At 40.5% G+C, this 19,622-nt stretch overlaps 2 protein-coding genes across 2 annotated transcripts; both read right to left on the bottom strand.

Moving 5' to 3' along the window:
- Positions 1-1,287: 1,287 nt before the first annotated feature.
- On the bottom strand, positions 1,288-10,862 carry suox (sulfite oxidase). The gene is made up of 5 exons (XM_076111032.1): positions 10,784-10,862; positions 8,469-8,539; positions 8,142-8,316; positions 6,631-6,903; positions 1,288-5,642 (listed from the first exon to the last, which is right to left on the bottom strand). Exons 2-5 carry the CDS (start codon positions 8,525-8,527, stop codon positions 4,419-4,421), a joined length of 1,731 nt encoding a protein of 576 aa, XP_075967147.1. The 5' UTR covers positions 8,528-8,539; positions 10,784-10,862; the 3' UTR covers positions 1,288-4,418.
- Positions 10,863-13,881: 3,019 nt separating this feature from the next.
- mcrs1 (microspherule protein 1) lies at positions 13,882-18,486 on the bottom strand. Its single transcript, XM_076110845.1, has 14 exons — positions 18,327-18,486; positions 17,342-17,496; positions 17,031-17,169; positions 16,766-16,930; positions 16,547-16,656; positions 16,332-16,440; positions 15,994-16,132; positions 15,713-15,788; positions 15,558-15,586; positions 15,347-15,439; positions 15,169-15,251; positions 14,932-15,019; positions 14,422-14,549; positions 13,882-14,333 (listed from the first exon to the last, which is right to left on the bottom strand). Exons 2-14 carry the CDS (start codon positions 17,494-17,496, stop codon positions 14,247-14,249), a joined length of 1,401 nt encoding a protein of 466 aa, XP_075966960.1. The 5' UTR covers positions 18,327-18,486; the 3' UTR covers positions 13,882-14,246.
- Positions 18,487-19,622: the final 1,136 nt, after the last annotated feature.

The following is a 19,622-nucleotide window of genomic DNA, read 5'->3' on the forward strand; positions in this document are numbered from 1 at the left end:
TGAAAAGTTTCTAACAAACATGATTGCCAAACAACTTCGCCACAGGTCAATAGCCCCAGGATACAGATAAACAAGAGAGTCCCACGTCATTTATCATGTGCGTAAACCCCCGGAATATATCTGCTTTCATCTGATTTGAAGAAAACCTCTCTTGCAGTCCAAGAAAAAATGTGCAGGCGAATATCTTTATCCATTTAATCCTATTCAGGATAAAAGGACACTTGTGTTCGTGACAACATCATGATTCAGAGTGCATCAAGAAATCACAAAAATGATTTATTGTGACTTAATACAGGATAATTAAGTGCAGTTTTGAGCTACTCAAATTGCTGTGAATTATTATATATATTTTATCTATTGCATTCTTTTATACCTCCAATCTTATGTTCTGATCTTTCCTCATCTTTTACATGAACTTGTCCTCCCTTCCTCCCTCCTGTTCATCTTCCTGCCAGCTGCAGCATCTTTTTTTCAGAAGACTGTCTGAGTCACTTAGATCCTGTTTCTTCTGTTACAACATTTAATAAACGTACTAAGAAAAAGAGGAAGGAGAAGATATTTAAAAAAAACTTCAGACGTATTACAATCAAACTTAAGCTTAAAAAACAAAATCCCGGAGAGGATTGTTTAAGATTTTAGAATTGTTCTCAGCAAACAGCGGCCTCTTGATGTTGACAGCTTTCAAAACAACATAATATAATATAATATAAAATATGATATTTTCACCAACATGTGAAAGTGGTGTCATATTAAAGTTCATCAAATTAAAACAATGAGGTTTCGAATATTCTCTTCCCAGAGTTTACAGCGAGCAAACAGAGAACACCAGTGAACCAGTAAAGATGACACATTATATAGAAAAGGCTTTTACAGTATGGACAAAGGTTCTTGAAAGAATCTTAAAATCAATCCTAAATTTAACTGGCAACCAAATATGTTCCATATTTCATTAAAAATTAATTGAATATATTAATTTTTTACAATTAGTAATATTATTAATGTTTTTGTATTCATTAAAATGACCCTTGAAGAAAAGTAAACAGAAAAAATGTATTTGCCTTTCATTAAATATAAACAATAGTTTGACTGTTAGTCAGGGAGGAACAGAGAATGGAAAATGTAAGCACCACAAAGCTGAGCAACACATTATATCACTATGATGTTATCACTATGATGTTATCACTAAGGTATTATTTTTAGCAAAATGTCTTTAAATAAGTATAAAAGCTGACAAGCGTTTTTTGAGTTTTTGGCACTGAGCAGCAATTGACGCACCAGAAGTCTCTGTAAAACTAGAACTCTTTATTCATCTTCAACGATAATGTACATTTTACATAAAACAGTGTCGTCAAAACTGTGGTCACAAAGCGACTCGTCTCTGCAGAGTGTTGTGGTGCAACCACAGCTGAACCACAGCTACATCCCCACAGCGAGGTGTTGAGACAGTGGGCAACTCAACAAGCTGAATGGTGCACAGAGATCACGGTACACCTCTGATTTGCAGACTAAACACAAGAATTGATGATCTACACCACAGACATTGGCTTCTGATCATTTTCCTTTAAGCTAATCAAACTTTTTCCCATAAAAGAGTTATTTTATTATCTTCTCACGTACAAAAGTTATTAATCAGCAAAGTCAGAGCAGCAGATAAACAAACGCTTCCAATGTTTTAAAACGTACACGTTGATTCCAGTCTAAACTCCAATTGTTCTTTCTCAAATAAAGTGAACACTGTATAACGACTATATAATAAACTTAAAATTAGGTTTTCAAATTACGATGCATTATTAATATTACAATTACTTCAACCCTTTTAATGCATCTACAGCATTGAGAACGTCAATACAGATTACAAAAATAAACACTTTTTGTTTTTATACAAATCAAGATACTTGAGAATTTACAGACTCACGTGTTCACTTAAGACCAAAGTGTAAGTGAATCATCATCACTAGATAAGACGGACATGTTCCGGTCACTAACAGACTTCAGCCTTGTGCTAATAGGGTCTGAAGCCCACGCACCATATAAGCCCACCTGCAACTTCTGAGTCAAAAAACACTTCATCTTTTTTTGCTTCCAATAAAACAGTTTGTTCCATAAATTACACTTTTTTATTGTAAATCAATCTGTCACTATTGAGTCATTGAACATGTGTGACATGCACCTGCTGATCCCGGAAGAAGTTGCAGAAAAACTTTGGTGATGTCGGTACGATCAGATTATTATTTCTACTCTTTTTGGTAAATACTCATTTGTTATCAAAAGTTTAGCGATTAGTGTTTTGAAGAAGACAAATGTTAGAATATTACTTCAATAGGAAATAGTGTTTCTCTTGAAATGAAAATGCAATACCATAGCTGCATAGCAGTACAGTAATAGTTTTTGTATGTAGTTTATATTTAATGTTAAATAGACCATAATGTGTAGGTTTATCTGTACGTATTTTTATTTGTACCTGGTGGGGACACGAGCAAAAACAACTCTGTCTGTGGGGTGGATGTGAATGAGTAGAGGTTCATTAGTTTGCATGATCCATTTATACTACTCATGTTCCATCAGTGCACCTAAGATAGATTAACGTCATGTAGTTTTTTGAATGTCATGTACAAAGACTTAACTATAAATTCACTGATGTTCCCATTAAGCCCACTTGATTGTGTTTCAATGGTGATTTTCTCACTTTTGGCCTTTGAATTATTTTCCTCCCTAATTTTGACCTCACCTGATGAATCAGCTCCATAATTCTGATAATTAATATCCTTAAAAAAAGATATCAGTGATGTTAGGTCATAGGTCATTTAATTCTTGATAGGCCTATATTCTATCCTAACATTGGAAATACTTTTTAATCTTAGTTTTCAGATGAATCTTAGTAGGAGAAAACCATAAGGATTACAATTCATGCCCACGCATGATAGAAGCATGTCGCCGGTACAGCGAGGGAACAGAGCAAAATCTCACATTTTTTGGAAAAAAGTTCTGGAGTAGACAGGAAGTGTGTTTATGATTAACATTTGAAAATCAATTCAAATCAATTAAATTTATTGTTAATAAACATATAATTGTAAATCTAACTTACTATCCCCGGAACATGAATGTTCAAACTGTTTATATGCAAAACTACTGTTTCTATTTCTGTCAGTCTGCCTTCAGAAATCTTCATAAACAAATCTGTGCTTTCAACCAGTTGGCTGGACTAGAAAATGTGGTCAATTTGAAATGCCAAGAGCACATCATAGGATAGAGATACCGACAAAATGGCAACACGTAATGAAAGATGAATAATGAATAATTTTCATTAAAGTTTTGATTTTGTTTGTAAACTATTTATCCTCCAAAGACGAGTTGTAAGTTAAGCTTTTCCTGCGTTGACGACGCAGTGAAAAGGCTGGTCATGTCTGTTACATGGCATGTAGAGGCCAGAGGATAGAAGTGGAGACAAAATGAGAAAAAAGAGATTACAGATTTGAATAGAACAAGTTTGTATTGTTGAGATTTTTTTTAAATAAATATATATTTATCAGCAAATCATTAAGTTAGCTTATTTGGAACACCCACAGGCTCAAAGGGTACATTCGGTACCTGTGAAGCCCATGCCAGACATATTAAACAATAAAAACATTAGAAATGAGTATAAATGTATTATTCACACACCAAACGTTCTCACTGAATTACCCTCATCTCAAATCTCACAGGCAACATGATTGCATAAATACTTCAAAGCTGTTTGTCAAAAACTCCCGCGGTATTTTTTTAAGAAACAGATTTTCTTCCTCCATCACTGTTCCTGCTGAGGTAAGCCGGGCTCAGACCACAGGGGTTTAAAATCCTTTCCGGTTTATAAACCGGGTTGCATCATAAGGAGAATCTTCACACGTTCTTCTCTCTAACACCAAACATGCACACACTACGAGATTTGAAAATGAAGGTGGGATTATTGTTAAGACTATCGTGCTTAGAGGAGCAACGCACCACATCACGTGATCTCCCTCTCATGATCTCACGGGGAAGCAAATGCAATCAAAACGGAGATTGACGTGACACTACAAATTGTTGTAGTAATGCTTGGCAGTGACAAAAAACAAAAGCAGAAGGCTAAATGAGTCTGGAGTCAGTATTTATTTCAGTAGTATGCTAGCTAACGTTAGCCTCGAGGGCTAGAACGTTAGGGCACCGATGAGGCTGTGAATGTTTGGGGTGGTTTAAGACTGGTTCTGTAAAACCCTCACATTCCTCCATAATCTGGGCCGAACATTGGTACAGACCAACGTCCCAGACCGCATATCTCCCTCCGATTGTCAACAGCGGTGAATCAGAGTTAAAACGGGCCAAAACTCCTGTAGCCTGAGCTCGGCTTTAGTAACAGATTAAAAACAACGTCCACTCTCTGATGACTCTTTCGGGCGTAAAGTCTATTCCTCGCTCTCATCCTCTCTGATCTTCACGGTCACTCTGTGCCAGGCGTTACTCAGCACGCCCCTCAGATTCCAGATGGGAGCAACTGTGTCCGGCTGCATGTTGTAACTGTTATCAACCGCCTTGCAAACTATCTCCAGCTCCTGAGCCTCCGGAGGAAGCGGAGCCGTTACCTCCCACAGCTTCCAGGCCCAGGCTCGTCCCGGTGGGGGCGACGGTTCAGGCGCTTGTCCCTTCTCGCTGCTCTTCAGTTGGGCCACCTGCCACGTCTTTCCTCCATCCAGAGACACATCTACACGCACTACCTCTCTGCCACCGCCGCTCCAGGCGTAACCCTTCACGGTCACGTCTTCCAAACTGCGATCGACCACAGCACCGTCTGCCGGTGTGGTGATGGCTGACTGAATAGGCAGCTCTTGGATGGCCGGAGCAGACTTGAAGTCCACCGTGTCCCAGTCCGTCCCGGGGGAAAAGCCCTTGTAGTCGTTCTGCTGCCAGTGGCTGCTGCTTTCGTCTGCACTCACTATGATCTTCCCCAACCATTTAACATTGCGTGCGCCCACTGTGCCTGGCACCACAACGCGGACGGGGTAGCCGTGGTCGGCAGGGAGATCCGCGCCATTCATTTCATAAGCCAGCAACACATCACCCTCCTCACTAACTGCCTTGTTCAGAGGGATGGAAGCACCGTAGGTGGTCCCCGTCACGTCTTTGTCCAGACCTTCAAACTGAACATGGAGAGCCCGCTGGGCCACATCGGGCCCGTATCCGGCGGCCAGCAGCACATCCCTGAGCCTCGCACCGCTCCATGTGGCGTTACTGATCGCCGCAATGCCCCAGTTCAGTCCTTTCACCTGCTTCACCTTATTCATCTCAGAGCGACGGTTACCGGCACACTGCAGCGTGGCGGTGACGGTGTGTTTGGGGAATCGAGTCTTTAACTCTTCTAAAGACAGCGTCAGCACTCCTCCAGGGAGTCCCTCCACCATCAGCTGATACGAAGCCGGGTCCACCGGAGGAACTGGCAGGTGGTTTCTTTTGAAGAAGAAAGCCGAGGGGGTGATGAAGCTGTCGGAGAGGATTTCAGGAGGCGGCTCAGCGTTGAAGGGCTTGAGGTTGTTGATGTGCAGGACGGGGTGACGCTCGGGGTCGGAAGAGTAGGGGTCCGATGTCTGAATAGTCTTCTGCTTCTTCAGGTCTTCTGCACTCAGCTCACCAACCTTGTGTTAACCACAGACACATGTTGTATTAGGCCACATGGGACTCAATGCTACAAGCTATCACACATTTTCAAGGGACGTTTTCTGTTCATCTCAAATTGGTAAAAGTGCAAATCAAAAAGGCAAAGACAGACAAATAACTGTTTGTTTACCAGGAAACACCACAAAAAACACAAGGAGCAGTGTTTCTCTTACTGACCACGTAAAGCGTGCCAGTATTTAGCCTACAGCTGTTCCTTAGTATACAGTATGCAGTAGACCTTTTCATGTGTGTCTTCAGAGATCACGGGCAAGACAGACAAAATAAATGACAAGTTAATTTTAGGATAAATTCAACTGACAACCCCGGCTTTACAGCCGCTATAGGTTTATATAGTTTTTAATGGATTTGTATGCTAAATAGATGCTGAAGGGGTGTTATTGCAATGCATATTGTGACTGAATTGCATTTAAAGCAAGTTAAAGCATTTGTGTTAAAGCTGTGTGAGCAGCGCTACAGCAAATACATGAGCTCAAAGTTTAACCAAAAACTCAAAGAGTGTAAACTGTGGATGGATGTTTACAACCAACGTCATTTTACCCATTTACCGTTTTTTCTCTTGAGGTTCAGTTTCTTCTACAGTTCGGTTCTATTTTCCAGCCACAAATGTAACTCAAAGGAACAGAACTTTGCGAGGTGAAGCTGCACACTGGGTATGTTACATTGGTCAATTTCAGATGGAAGTCGGTGATGGTTAAAAACTTTGACCTAAGGTCAGCAGTATATTTTATCTGCAAATGTCTCCACATAGGCTTACAAACACTGGCTACAGAGTTTGGTGCTCGCGGTCAATTCTTGTCTCAGCTTCGTGTTGATGGAACTTTTTCCACCCAATGAAAATCTGCTGAAAAGCCATTTCTTTCCTATACTCTGTTGTTAATATTCTACTTCTATTGTTCTTCACTGACATTTATTTTAACTATCAAAAGAAACCAAGAATCTGCCCACCTTGTACTCTGAGAGCATTTCCAGCACATGCTCCTGGTTGTGCACAGCATACAGCGCCCAGAAGGGTTCAAGGGCTCCACCTGCTGCCAGCAGGATCTTATCTCCACCAGGGTGCATGGCAACAAACTCAGTGATGTCATAGACGCCACCTTTGTAAGTGACCCACACGCCATCCTCCAGAGAGCGGTGACTGGTGACCTCTTCCTGGCTGAAGATGGGAAAAGCTGAGGTCTTCTCTAATGCCTGCACTCTAATGGTGTCTTCCTGCTCAGCCTGCACCGGAGAGGAGAGAGGAGAGAGGAGACAGGAGAGAGGAGACAGGAGAGAGGAGGTATCAGTTTTGTGATTTATCAAAAAAGACATTTAAAAAGAGAAACTACTGGAAACCAGGAATCCAGTCTACATACTTGAAAAGAGCATGTTGTAAATATAGATTTTGCTTACTGTAACTGTAACTAAAAGGTCATTTGGATTCTTCTGTGATCACTGTTTTAACTGCAGGCCTCTGGTGTTATGGTGGTAAACTGGCTGTGACAGCAGTGTGCGTTCTCATGTTTGCACATGCCGACACAATGCTGATGTAGGTATGTTATAAATATCTAGCCTGCTCTCTCTCTCTGTTATCTGAACAGCCTCTGGATAGGACACACAGACTGAAAGGCCTATAACTTTAGACTGATGCCATGAAGGCACATCAGCCTATACTGCCATACCACACTGCATCACGCTTCATTGTGCAAACGACACATGTTGGCTTTGTTTGTGATGCAGCAGCAACAAGTTCCTGAACTTCTGACTGAAGCAAATAGACATACATCACTATACTATACTACCCCTTCTACTACTGTAGTACTAGTTGTACTGCTACTGCTAATAAAAGCAGCTTCAAACAGACCGTTTTCAGCATGACTGTTAATTATTCACTCAAATACATGAGACAGCTGCACTGCTGCTTGGAGCGGTTAATGTTTTCTCACTTGAGAAAGCTTGATGGATCTGTAATGTTTGTCACTACCCGAGTAGATGAAACCCATGTTTGACATTATACGGATTTTAAAGAAATTAAATGTATCCGTCACTTTGGGGCGCAACAAACTCTGCAGTAAAAGTTTGGTAATTATATTTACAATACATAACAAAAATGACAAAAGACATTTCTGAATTTGCAATGCTCAGTTTGGTAAATCGATGTCATAATCAATCATAATAAGTATTTGTCCCTAAATGAAATGTTATTGAACTGTTTAGATACTTATATAATTAAGATTGTTTCATATACAGCACATTTACACCATGCTGCTCCATCAACTTGATCCTTTTTTAAGGAACAGATCTTTCAGACAAATCATGTCAAATGCTCATCACAACTCGTCACAATCAAAGTCATGACTTCATGCTGTTGTTTTGTTGAACAACAGTTAAAAAACATGTTTAATAGACGCAATTTAGCCATGACACAACAAAAGCAAATCAAACATTGACTGTCTTTACAGATCTAATCTAGTCCTGACCTTGTGGTGGTGGAGGCCATAAGCCAGTACAGCCCCGGTACCAGCCAGCAGTCCTGCCAGGCCATGTCTCCAGCTGGGCCCGTGGGCCCGCTGGTACGATCTCTGGTCCTCACTGCTGCTGCTGCTGCTCCAGAGACGACCTGCGCATGAGGCCACAGCAGGTGCCACTTGAAGCCTATGAAATAAAATTAAAATGGCAATGTCCCTTTTATGCAGATCAAGCGGAGCTCATTAGGTTTAAAAGAGTGAAGACCAATAGCCTGCTCCATCAGTGCAGGCCAAGTAAATAAATGCCAGGTAAAGTAAATGTTTGTTCCAGGGATGTACCTTTGAGTGTTGAGAGGGCCAAAGCGAGTCAGGCTGTGGCAGCGTCGCAGAAGCAGCATTGCGCTGATGTTCTGTCAAGAAAAGTTCATTTCACAGTGAAACAAACAGAAACAAATCTTGCAAAGAACTTCTATTAACAAGTTACTGAAGTTCCACAAAAAGCAGTGAAATGCAATTTGGTGGGTTGAAATCATTTCCATTTTTTATTTTGCAAAGCAAATAACGTGATTCTTGGGAAAGTTAAAGGCAACACGAACAAGCAGAATGTGGCACCTGAAAGACACCCATTGACAGCGACCTGCAGTGGCTGATAAAGGGATTAACTCTCTACGATAAGTGTGTCAGCCCGACTTAAAGGAAAGTGTCAGATTTTATCGAGAGCAGTAGCTCCCAAGAGTTATGGCCAGTTGCAAAGGAAAGGAAATATCCAGAAAATGTCCAAAAACTTTCATCTTAAATAAATATTCTTTGTGTACCATTCAGATTACTGCACATAACTGTTGCAGCCTTCAGCAGCTTCATATGCTTATGACGATAAGTTTAAAATGAACACTGATTTAGACAATACATTGGGTCAGACTAGAGAAATATGCAATTTGTTAAGTTAAGACCTGTAACAGTCCTACTGACTACAGGCTCCGTCACTGCTGTGTTAGGACACAGGGAGCGTAACACGGGGACAGAAGTGGTAAAAACAAACATGCTGTTGTGTGCAGGAGTTTTTGCTTGACGGCGAAGTACAGTCTGATATACAGATGTTTTATTTCAGCATAGATCACCAAAACCGTCTCTGTCGTAACAGCCGACACGTGGTCCTGTTAAAACTGACCAACTGAACCTTTAAACAAGGGTTTAAAACAACTCCTACAGAACTGACCAACCAGCAGTTACTTCAACCTACAGAAGGAGCCAATCGGCTCAGGGGGAGTGAACGGAGAAGTTCACCTTTCTCTGACCACAGAAATATCAGCCCAAAGTAACTCCATCACAGTCAACACAGTCTCAGTTTGTCAAGCATGCAATTAAGAAAGGAAGAGACCATCTTTCCAGTTAATTGGAGGACCGTGTCTTCTTCTGTGATCAATACCTCGACACTTTGACAAGACAGGAATCAAGGAACGTGACCAAATATCACTGAGGAAAACATCTTTGGGTTGGGCTGCTTTACAGGGAAAGGTTTATGATCGACTAACTGGAAGAGCAAAGTATATATTGTCCTTTATCGTCATCAGAGGAGCACACACTGTCATTGAAAAATTGTCAACAAATAGTTGTAAGTGAACAAAAAAAGCATTATTTCTCTCACACACGGTGACAGATATGTTGTGGTGGAGCGCTGCATTGTCAATCATCTACAACCTTTCTTATCACCGTCAACTGTAAGATTACTCGGTTATCTTCAACTACATTTCACTTTTTCACTGAGGCAGCCTGCCGGCTGAAACTGTAATCTCTTAATGTTAAAATAGGGTCTCACTACATTTTAATAAGAGAAACAGCTGAGGCTGATCAAAATAATGAAGAAATAATTCACACTTTAACAAAAAGTCAGAGTAAAGGAAAGTTACATTTAAGCGCTTTTAAACGTGTAAAGTAATTGGGTTAACAGAACACTTAACACGAGGCTTTTCTTCAGAATATCCTGTCGCCTTTGTTTATTGTAACTTCATCAGAAATGTAAAGAACTAACTGTTTGTGGTGCACAACAAGGACCATAAGGTCACTTGTGAAGTGATTTCTCAAACTTAAAATATCACGTTTCTACACCATCATACATTCCCAGGTATTGAAACATTACAGCCTCTCCCTACACTGGGAGGTTAGTGACCACCTGACATTATTCAAATGCGTTTCTGACGTGAAGTGTCGACAAAGCAGTTCCGTAACGTTGATGTTACTCGTCTTAACGTTACAGATAACGTTTGCTCGCCGTGCAATTGTTACGTTTTCTGCAAAATACCTGCAACATATGTAGCGTACACGGCTACGTCATCTCACGCCAGTTAGCAGTTGTGTTGTAACGTTTAGCCTCGTAGCATCACGTTCTATCCTAAATATAGTTTTCTGCACGGACACACTTCGTGTCAGCTAACTTCACAGCGAGGTAAACACCACGAGGAGTCAACGTTAAAGCAGACATTGTAGCGCTTCACCATCACCCTCCTCGTGGCTATTTTAGCCAACACTCAAGTTAGCGAGCTTGATAATGACAGCCAGCCTGTCCGACTCCTCCAACTCATTCACACGTGTTCATAAGCAGAGGAAACGTTAATGTTATGTTCGTTCATGTAAACAAAACCACTACAACTACTCACTTCGGTTGTGTCAGTCGCCTGCTTGTACTCAGATGCTCTCCACGATTCACAACGGAAGCACAGCCCTGAAACGTCCTGAAACGTTGCTCTGAAACGTAACACGGACCGAGAGGCGTTCAAGACAACCTGTCATGTGGCAACCTAAAGCCCTGCAACTCAGCAGGCGAGGTAGTTATAAACTGCAGGCTGTGTTTTATCATTTTTTAATCAATAAAATAAGTTTTTCTATCAATATTTTGTGTCAATTGATCTCTTCAGATTAGTTTCAGTGTAATAAGCGGAATAATAATTGGTCATTATTGCAAAATGAAGCCCCTTCAGTGTGATTCAAGATGACATAAAGATTTGATTTTTTAAATCACAATAATCACTGCTGTGCATCATCACGTCTTACATGATAATTTGTGCTTTGTGAACACTGGTGACTGGAAATATATCTGACAAATGACTCACACCTTTCTTTTAAGCAGATTTTTAATTATTTAATTTGTGTGGAAACATGCACCTATCAACAGATCTCCCACAGTACATTTTTTGCCCAAGGGCTTCACTGCAGGTTAATACTGACATGCTCCAATATATCTGACTGTTTTTTCAAGCTCTCTGTCTCTTCCTCATTGAACGAACCCTGAATGCACCTGAGTTTACATGCAGAGTGTTCTGAATAAAACTGAACATGGTAGCAGGTAAGAGAATATGCATTAAGACCCAACAGCAACATCTTGTCTGGGCAGGGTAGTGTAGAGCACAACCCTCACACACTGGAGGGCCTGCATGACGGACAGACAAATCAAATCAGACAATAATCTGATGATACCAGACAAACCATTAAATACACTCATGCAAGAGCAGCTGTCGTCACAGTCTGTTGGCAGGAGGTGGTGGATGTCTCTTTCTCTATGCCCTTTGAAATGAAGGGACAATGACGAAGAAGCTCTACTGGTTCTTACCGTCTAAAGAAGCATATTTTTATCTTTTGGATTTTATCGCAGCAGAACCTTGGTAGTCTTGCTAGATTTGCATCCCTTATCAGCTGCTGAGTCAACGGGAAAACTATATTAAAACTATAAAACTATATCAATAAACCTAATTGTTCCAGTCAACAGCAGGTAGGCCTTCGCACAGCAGACAGAACCTCAGTAGTCTTGCTATCTGGCTTCCCTTATCAGCTGCCATGTCAAAGAGGAAGTCTCTATTAGGAAACTTTATTGTTCCAGGCAACTGCAGGTACAGGCCTACAAAGAGCTGCTCCATTCTTTTCACTTTTGTTTCCCTGAAGAGAACAAGTGTTCAAATATTTTGTTTCCAGCAGCAATTTTTTATGAGAAACTCATCAATCCTTAGCCCCATTTCTACCATTAATCAGTGTTCTCTTACTGGTTTGTGTATAAAGCAATTCACCCTTATCCTGCTGTGTAATGCATGTAGCTGCTTCCGTTTTGAGTAAATACGCTCTCTTCTCTTTCAAAGCAACTTTATTTAATATATTTACTGCCACTGACCTGAAATGACACGTATCTGAGAAGCAGAATGTTACAAAAGAAGAGTATGTTTAGATTTCACCACTGTTGGCTGAACGTCGTCTGTTTCTCTTGTTTAAACTTTACTTGTGTCAGCCGTTTCACGTTTGGGGAATTCAGTCAAAACATAACCTGTGGCACATATTGAGTTAGGGTGGAGTTTCTATGGCAACAGCAGATTCGCTGGACTGCACCGTCCAGTGTCCTTATTGCCCTCTGAAACCTTCCTGTTAGTTCAATTTGTAAAAATGGACCGGAACACGCTATTCTCACTGAAACATTTTACATGTAAAACAATTCCTTAAACTCACAGTTAAGGGACAAATCTGTCAGATAAAGATCAGGCGACAGTAAGGCTTCACACACACCTTAAATACGTATTTGTTTTAAGAATGGTATGCAGTTGGGTGCAACCTACTAATGTATTAGAGCTGTAAATGTCAGAACTATTTCTTTGTTGGGGAGTTCCCTCTAGGTGGGAAGGTATGTTTAATGTCATTTGTTTTTGAATAATGCTGTGTAGTTATTGCATCTCATATGGATTTTGTAGGATTTTTGTAGTTTTTAAATCAGTGCAACCAACTGCCCTGAGATAGGTGACCAGCAGGCTATTTCATCCTGACCAGAACAGTTACAACTAAATCTCAGAATAGTACTTTTCAAAATATTTTTAATATTTGCTTCTATTGCTATACTGTAGACCAGGGATTCCCAAAGTGTGGTGCGCGCACCCCTGGGGGTGCGCGAGCTGCCTCCATGGGGTGCGCGAGAGGAAAAATGTAATGGTGATCTAATGGTGTAATAATTGATATTAAATATAATTTAAAAACATTTAAGTGGGATTTTTCACAAAAACATGTTATAAAAATTCCCTTTGTAACATTTAAATTAAAAAACTTACAATTTAATAAATAAATGCACTTCTGCTCCTGCCGCCAGACTGTCTTTTACGTACACACACGTACACGTAGCCTAGCTTGTGCAGCTAACGTCAGCTAACAGCTAACTTCATTCATTCAGCAACGTTCATGCAAATATGCTAAATTGGCTGAAATCTGGGAAACTGTCAGGTGGGACATCTGAAGCTATCAGTCATAAAAGAGGAGAGGGACAGAGAGAGAGAGAGAGAGAGAGGAATCGGAGAGGTGCGTTGGGGAGAGACCGGGAGAAGAAATCGAGTAGGAGTACCTGCTTATATTAAGAGAAGTTTCACTCGCTGATGCTCCGGGGTCAAGTGTGAGAGGCATATTGTTCCTATTTGCTTACCTGTTACTATATGTTCTGATTTCTAACCAATCAGACATTTTGGAAAAAGAAAATATGAACATACCTTTCAAAACATAAAGATTCTCATATTAAAGATATACTATAAAAGACACGGGACACAGATAACAAGAAACATTATACCCAAAGTCCCTTTCTCAAATCTCCATGCTTGCAGATTATTCAGTTCATTTCCTCATTAACTACTCGTCTACAGCTACATAGATAACAAATACAGGAAGTGTTGTTGCTCACGGTTCAGTTTTTTGTTGAGATGTGAAATGTAATGTTCGAACTGTAGATTGGACACAGAACTTTGTGTATACAAGTTTAATATTTTGAAAAAGCTTTACTACAGAATTTAAATACAATATTCTGAAAAATTGGCAAAAAAACAAACAGAAAACAAGGCTCTACCATGAGAGTGTCTACATTACAACATGGAAACTGTTTAAACAACAAGTAACACCTGTTACTACCTTGCTCCAGGATTTAGCTGTAGTCTTGTTTAAAATTCACATTTCAAGTTATCATGGTGTTTGTCGGTGTGAATCGCGGTAGCTGTGCTGCTGCTTCACGAGATAAACTGTCAACCGCTGTTGGACAAAGAGGAAGTGACTGGACCGGTTCGGCTGCCAGTATGTCCTGTATGTTCACTCCTCTTGACAGATGGCTGACGTTCACTGCGGTGCCATCTTGGCTGCTTCAGCTTTTATAAGTGAGATGAGTTCCAGGTTAATGAGAAACACAAAGCGAAGACCTGCAATCTGAAGAGACAGATAGAGTACGTTAGGGGCCATGTCTCACTCAGTGCCACCGCTCAAATAGATGTAATGGTTGTCAGCCTCCACGCACCTCCACCACCGAGTTGTTGTTGAGCTTCCACTTGTTCCCCGACAAGACCGGTCTGCCATCTATGTAGATGGGTCGTCTGCCCTCATTGGCGATGAAGAAGTCCCCGTTATTCTTCAGCTTAATAATTCCTGTAGACATCAGTATGATTTGATTAAAAAGGTAGCACTTTGTTTACAAAATACATCAAGATGATTGACTGAAGTGGTGGTTCGGTTACTTTCAGCAGCATCAGAAGGGGGTAAATTGCTGCCAGTTGAAACAATTACTAAGTTTAAACATCAAGAAAAGGAATACACTGGTATAAAAATCAATTGTTGATTCAAAACTTTTTGAACTCCTTCAGACACAAAGTCCTTGCTGGGCAAATGCTGCATGCTTGTGAGTCATTAATAAATGAAACTACAGATAGGGTTCAGTAGAGATGAGCTGTATTTTATGTATCCGTTAGCATGATCTATGCAATAGCAAGCAATATAAAGTTACATCCCGACAGCGTACGAGTTTATTCACCTTGTTTTCTTGATATTTTCCAGGCAGGTCCCTCTAGCGACAGATCTACGTCTATCGGTTTGTCCTTGGTCGCCCTGCCCAACGTAATCTTTGTGAACATAAATAAAAAGATCATTAAAAAACAAACAAAAAAAAACGACATCTTCACAGTGAGAATTCCTCTCACGGTTTCCTTTTTACAGACATAATACCTCTACATTGCTCCTGTGTAACAACCGTTTGTGAAAGATTTCTTACCTCTCGCGATCTCATGAGGTAGCGTACCATTCTTCCTCGTAACGCTGCCAGTGTCTGGTTGTCAAAATCGGGCATGCTCATCCCTGGTGACACACACACACACATAAACAATTTAGCTCAAAACAAATATACCTATAAAAGCCGTCTGCTTGTGCTTGTTGAATGAAAGTGAACATACCCGTAATACTGTCCACAAGGACCTGCCAACGAGGCAACTCCTGCTCCAATTGTCTGATCTCTTTTTTTTGGTGACGATCGGAAATCATCAGCTCTGAATGTAAAGACGAAGTTAATCAGATGTAAACAAAATGAAGATTATCAAAAGATATAATTTATGCCGTGCAAGATGAATTGTATTCAACTTGTTTCTTCATAATCTAATTTCTTACCGTGTTCTAACACCTCATCTCTACTCTCCCTGTAAAAAACAAACGCAGAAAAATGAATTAGTGTTTATAATTTCGTGGACATACAACACTTAAGTGAGAATATGATGAAACGCTTTCTTATCAGCAACAAAAACATGACATTAATACTGCCTTACTTTAACTTTACATCATCAACCATCTGCTCAGCATCAGAGAAGTTGAGGACTTGGTCACCTTTTGGGAGAGGCTGGACTGTAACACACAATCAAAGCCAACAAGACAATCACAAACAGAACTCACACACACCAGTTTATTTAGGGAAACAGCACCAGGGGGGGTTTGGACTCATTGAATTCATAATTACATGTGCATCCGAGTACAAAATGGGACTTTCTTTGCAATAAAACAAAATAATGTACTCAATGCTCTGTATAAATGTGTGGGGCCCTCAACGTACCGCTCTGATCATCCAGTAGGTAGTACTGCTTCAGCAGCTGCCAGTGTACCAGCAGGCTCTTGGGGGTGCGAGATGGGTGAAAGACACCGGGGTGTTTGCTCAAAAGCTCCTGGAACACATCCAGTTTGGGCTGACTAGTCTGTTCAATGACAAATAATACAAAATAGCTTGTGAGTTCAGTAGTCAAATGTGTACATTCAAACACTATGTTATATGCAGTGAGCTGGATACACAAAAGCTTTTCAAAATACATTTAAATCTTAACCATTAGACTGATTAGATTGTATGTTTATTTTACCACAACAGTGAAATGTTCCTAAAGTACCAGTTTCACTTACTGAACCAATCTTAGCCAGCAGTCCCTCCTCAGCCTGACTGAACAGAGCTTTGCTTTGGATTGCTGCAATGGCCTCCGGGTGAAGCTGACGCATGGCCTGCCATGCCAGCCTAAAAAAAGAGAGAAAACAGAGAGAATTTAATTATGTACCTAATATAAAAACTTTAGAGAGGGGGGGGGGGGGGTAAAGCTGCTGCTGGGTAAGTCTCTACTTACTTCGAGATGACAGGATCGTAGAGGAGCGCGTACCACCTCTCTTTAATTTCCCGCAACGTGAAACGACAGCTGAACTTGACCCCCAAATGAACAGAAGTTAGGTCTGTGGTCTAGAGACAAATACAGACACATTAGATCATAAACTAACAAACTAGTCACATGAATTACTAAACAGTAATAATCCTTTCAGACAATGATTTTAACGTTTATACTACTCACCTGCAACACTGCATTTATAAGTAGAAGGTCATCAGTGGGTTTCCATCTTCCCAAGTCTTTAGTAATATGTAGAGGCTGCTTGCTTTTCTTTACTCTTTTAGTGATGGGTGCAGAGTTAACTACCATTGTGAGAGGCAGTGTGAGAGCCGTTCCTGATTTTGTCACCTGACAAGAGGCACAAAAAAATATCCATCAAACCTCTTTTAACTTAATCTTCTTCGCCATGAGATCCTTTAAGAATGTGTAGGTTTAAGATCTTAAGTACCTTTTTTTTCTCGCTAGATGAAGGTTCACTTCCTGAACAGCGGACAGGCTCTATGACAGGAGGGCCTTTGACTCGACTGGAGGACTTCACGAGACTGCTCTCCACCAATTCATCGTCAAACTTCTTCCTCTTTATTGATCTAAGGACATAATTGTGTAAAGAAGAATACAACAACCATCCTTTAAACATCTGCAGATGCGCCACAGAAAAACAAAGCAGCATTAACAACAAATCAATGCTTTTAAATTCAACAACATACATTGATTATACTAATACATAGCTGGAATAATTCAGTACAGTATAACTCTCACCTGGATGAACTTCTGCGTTTGGGAACACTAATGCCGAACGCTTGCGTTGCTGTCCTTTTTACATCTTTTACCCCAAGTGACTCTTCGTCCTCGGACCGACTCTGAGCACCAGCACCAGCCATCGCTGCACCAACCACTGGGTCTCCAGCTTGCATCTGTCCAGTCACAACATGAAAACACATCAGGAAATAATCCAGACATTTCTCACGACAGAGTATCAGGATTTAACACAAGGGGAGACTAGAAATGCTTTCGATGGCTCACGTTATACACCTTTCAATTGGATCCACAGAGTTGCAGTGTGCATAGACTAAGCTTTAGTTTAACTCTGATTGCATACAGTTATTACAATCCAACGACAGTTTTGTCTCTTTGGAAAGAGCAGCTGGCTGTAAATCTTAATTGTGAGGTGAGCAATTGGTCTGTAGAATACAGGAGTATATGATCTCACTTTGACACGCAGTTTGGGCTCTAATGGGTACTTGGTAAATAAACACAAACAAAATAAACATCTTAACAACATTGTAAGACAGCATGATATTGGGCAACATCTCTACGTTAGCTCAACTGGAAACATAACGTCAAAGTTATACCCAGACGGACGGATTTACTCCTAAAATGAAACTAATGTTACTTCACCACTCTGTGTGAAACCCATTTTTAAGTAGCTGTGTTTCAGTTGACTGGCTAATCAACTTAGCGATGCCTTTGTTTACATGTTGTGTTAGCCGTGGTACCTCTCCTTCTGCCTTCAATATGTAATATCCAATATGAAATTAAAACCCATCACGAGCAAGACGAGCTTGCCCAGACAAAATTACACCACAGTCTGCTTCGTTAACCAAACCAATTTGGTCAAAAATAACGGTCACTTATATAGGCTAGCTAGCATTAGCTTAGCTAACACAACGTTCTTACGATAGCTAGCGTTAATGAATTAGCGAGTTAACACAACAACCGTTAGCGACGCTGTCTTGTGACTCACCTTTCCTCGCTATGTTCCTTTGTTGTGGTATCTAATCAGTTAACTGAAGTCTGTGTAGTCTGTTTATGCCTTTTATAAGCACCTCAGTAGCTAGCTACATGGCTAACTGGCTACATGAATTTGCCGTATGCTTGTTAGCATTAACTGCTCTGCTACTCTGTTTTCTTCCTGCGAGGTTTTGTCGCAGCTTTACCGCCACCATGTGGACTGGAGTGTAAATATCGATCAGCTTTATTATTCTATGGCATTGGACATAATACATTATTTAATACAACACATTCATGCGTGGGGCACTAAAAAAACACATGCATGTGCATCAGTAAGACGTATATTGTTTACAGACTTATTTTGTTTTTATTTAAACAGGCCCACTGAAACTGTGTTTTGTTTTTTTCACTTGTTGCTTGAGGGCAGCATGGGGCAATTAGACCACTTTTGTTCGGGTAATATGCTAAAGTAATCGGATGCATGGAAATGTAAATAAATAAATAATTTTTTTTTAACCCAGTAGTCGGACAAGTGGGCAGTGACTGCAGGGAACAGTTTGGGGTTCAGTGCCTGCACACCGTACTTTGTCAGTTGGCTAGTTGTATGGTATCTCTGATGCCTCTGCAGGTTTATCCAGTAAAAAGTAACAATCAGCACTTCTCTTAACTCTAGTGGTGTTACTCCCACCACCCATCTCTCCACACTCAAATGAAGTCAAGTCTTTAGCTTCACAGTCCTCTCTCTCTCTCTCTCTCTCACACACACACACACACACACACACACACAATTTTGGAGGCGGCTCTTTAGTTTTAGGTTGAACATCATAGATCAGCACTCCAACAGTAGTGGAGTGATTTGGTCCAAATTATAGACCCACAGCTGTTGCGCCAGAGCTCCCACTACACACTCCACATGGTCATTTCACAAACGAACTTTGTTCCCTGTGTTGTATTTCTTAGAAATTACTGCCTGCGTGGCTGGTTTCACTGGCATCAAACTACGAACACTCGTCTGAGCGGTTGGACCTAATCTGTTGCAGCTGATGGCGCAAATGCTGAATCATGACTGAGGGGATTATTTTTGTTAAGAAGACAAGTGGGCATCACATTAACACAAAAGAAACGAGTGATATTATTGATGTAAACTGGATTATCATTGGTTTGGCCAAATGAAATCAACAAATAGGCAAAAGTCAAACTTGAAACCATTTAATGACACCTACAGTAACAGTTTTAACATGTTAAATTATAATAAATACTGAGTTCAGATACTGAAGCTTATTACATGAACAAAGTGGTGGTACATCAC

This window comes from Anarhichas minor, unplaced genomic scaffold (assembly GCF_050575085.1).
Source record: "Anarhichas minor isolate MPS153535 unplaced genomic scaffold, ASM5057508v1 ptg000043l, whole genome shotgun sequence".
Classification (NCBI taxonomy): Eukaryota; Metazoa; Chordata; class Actinopteri; order Perciformes; family Anarhichadidae; genus Anarhichas; species Anarhichas minor.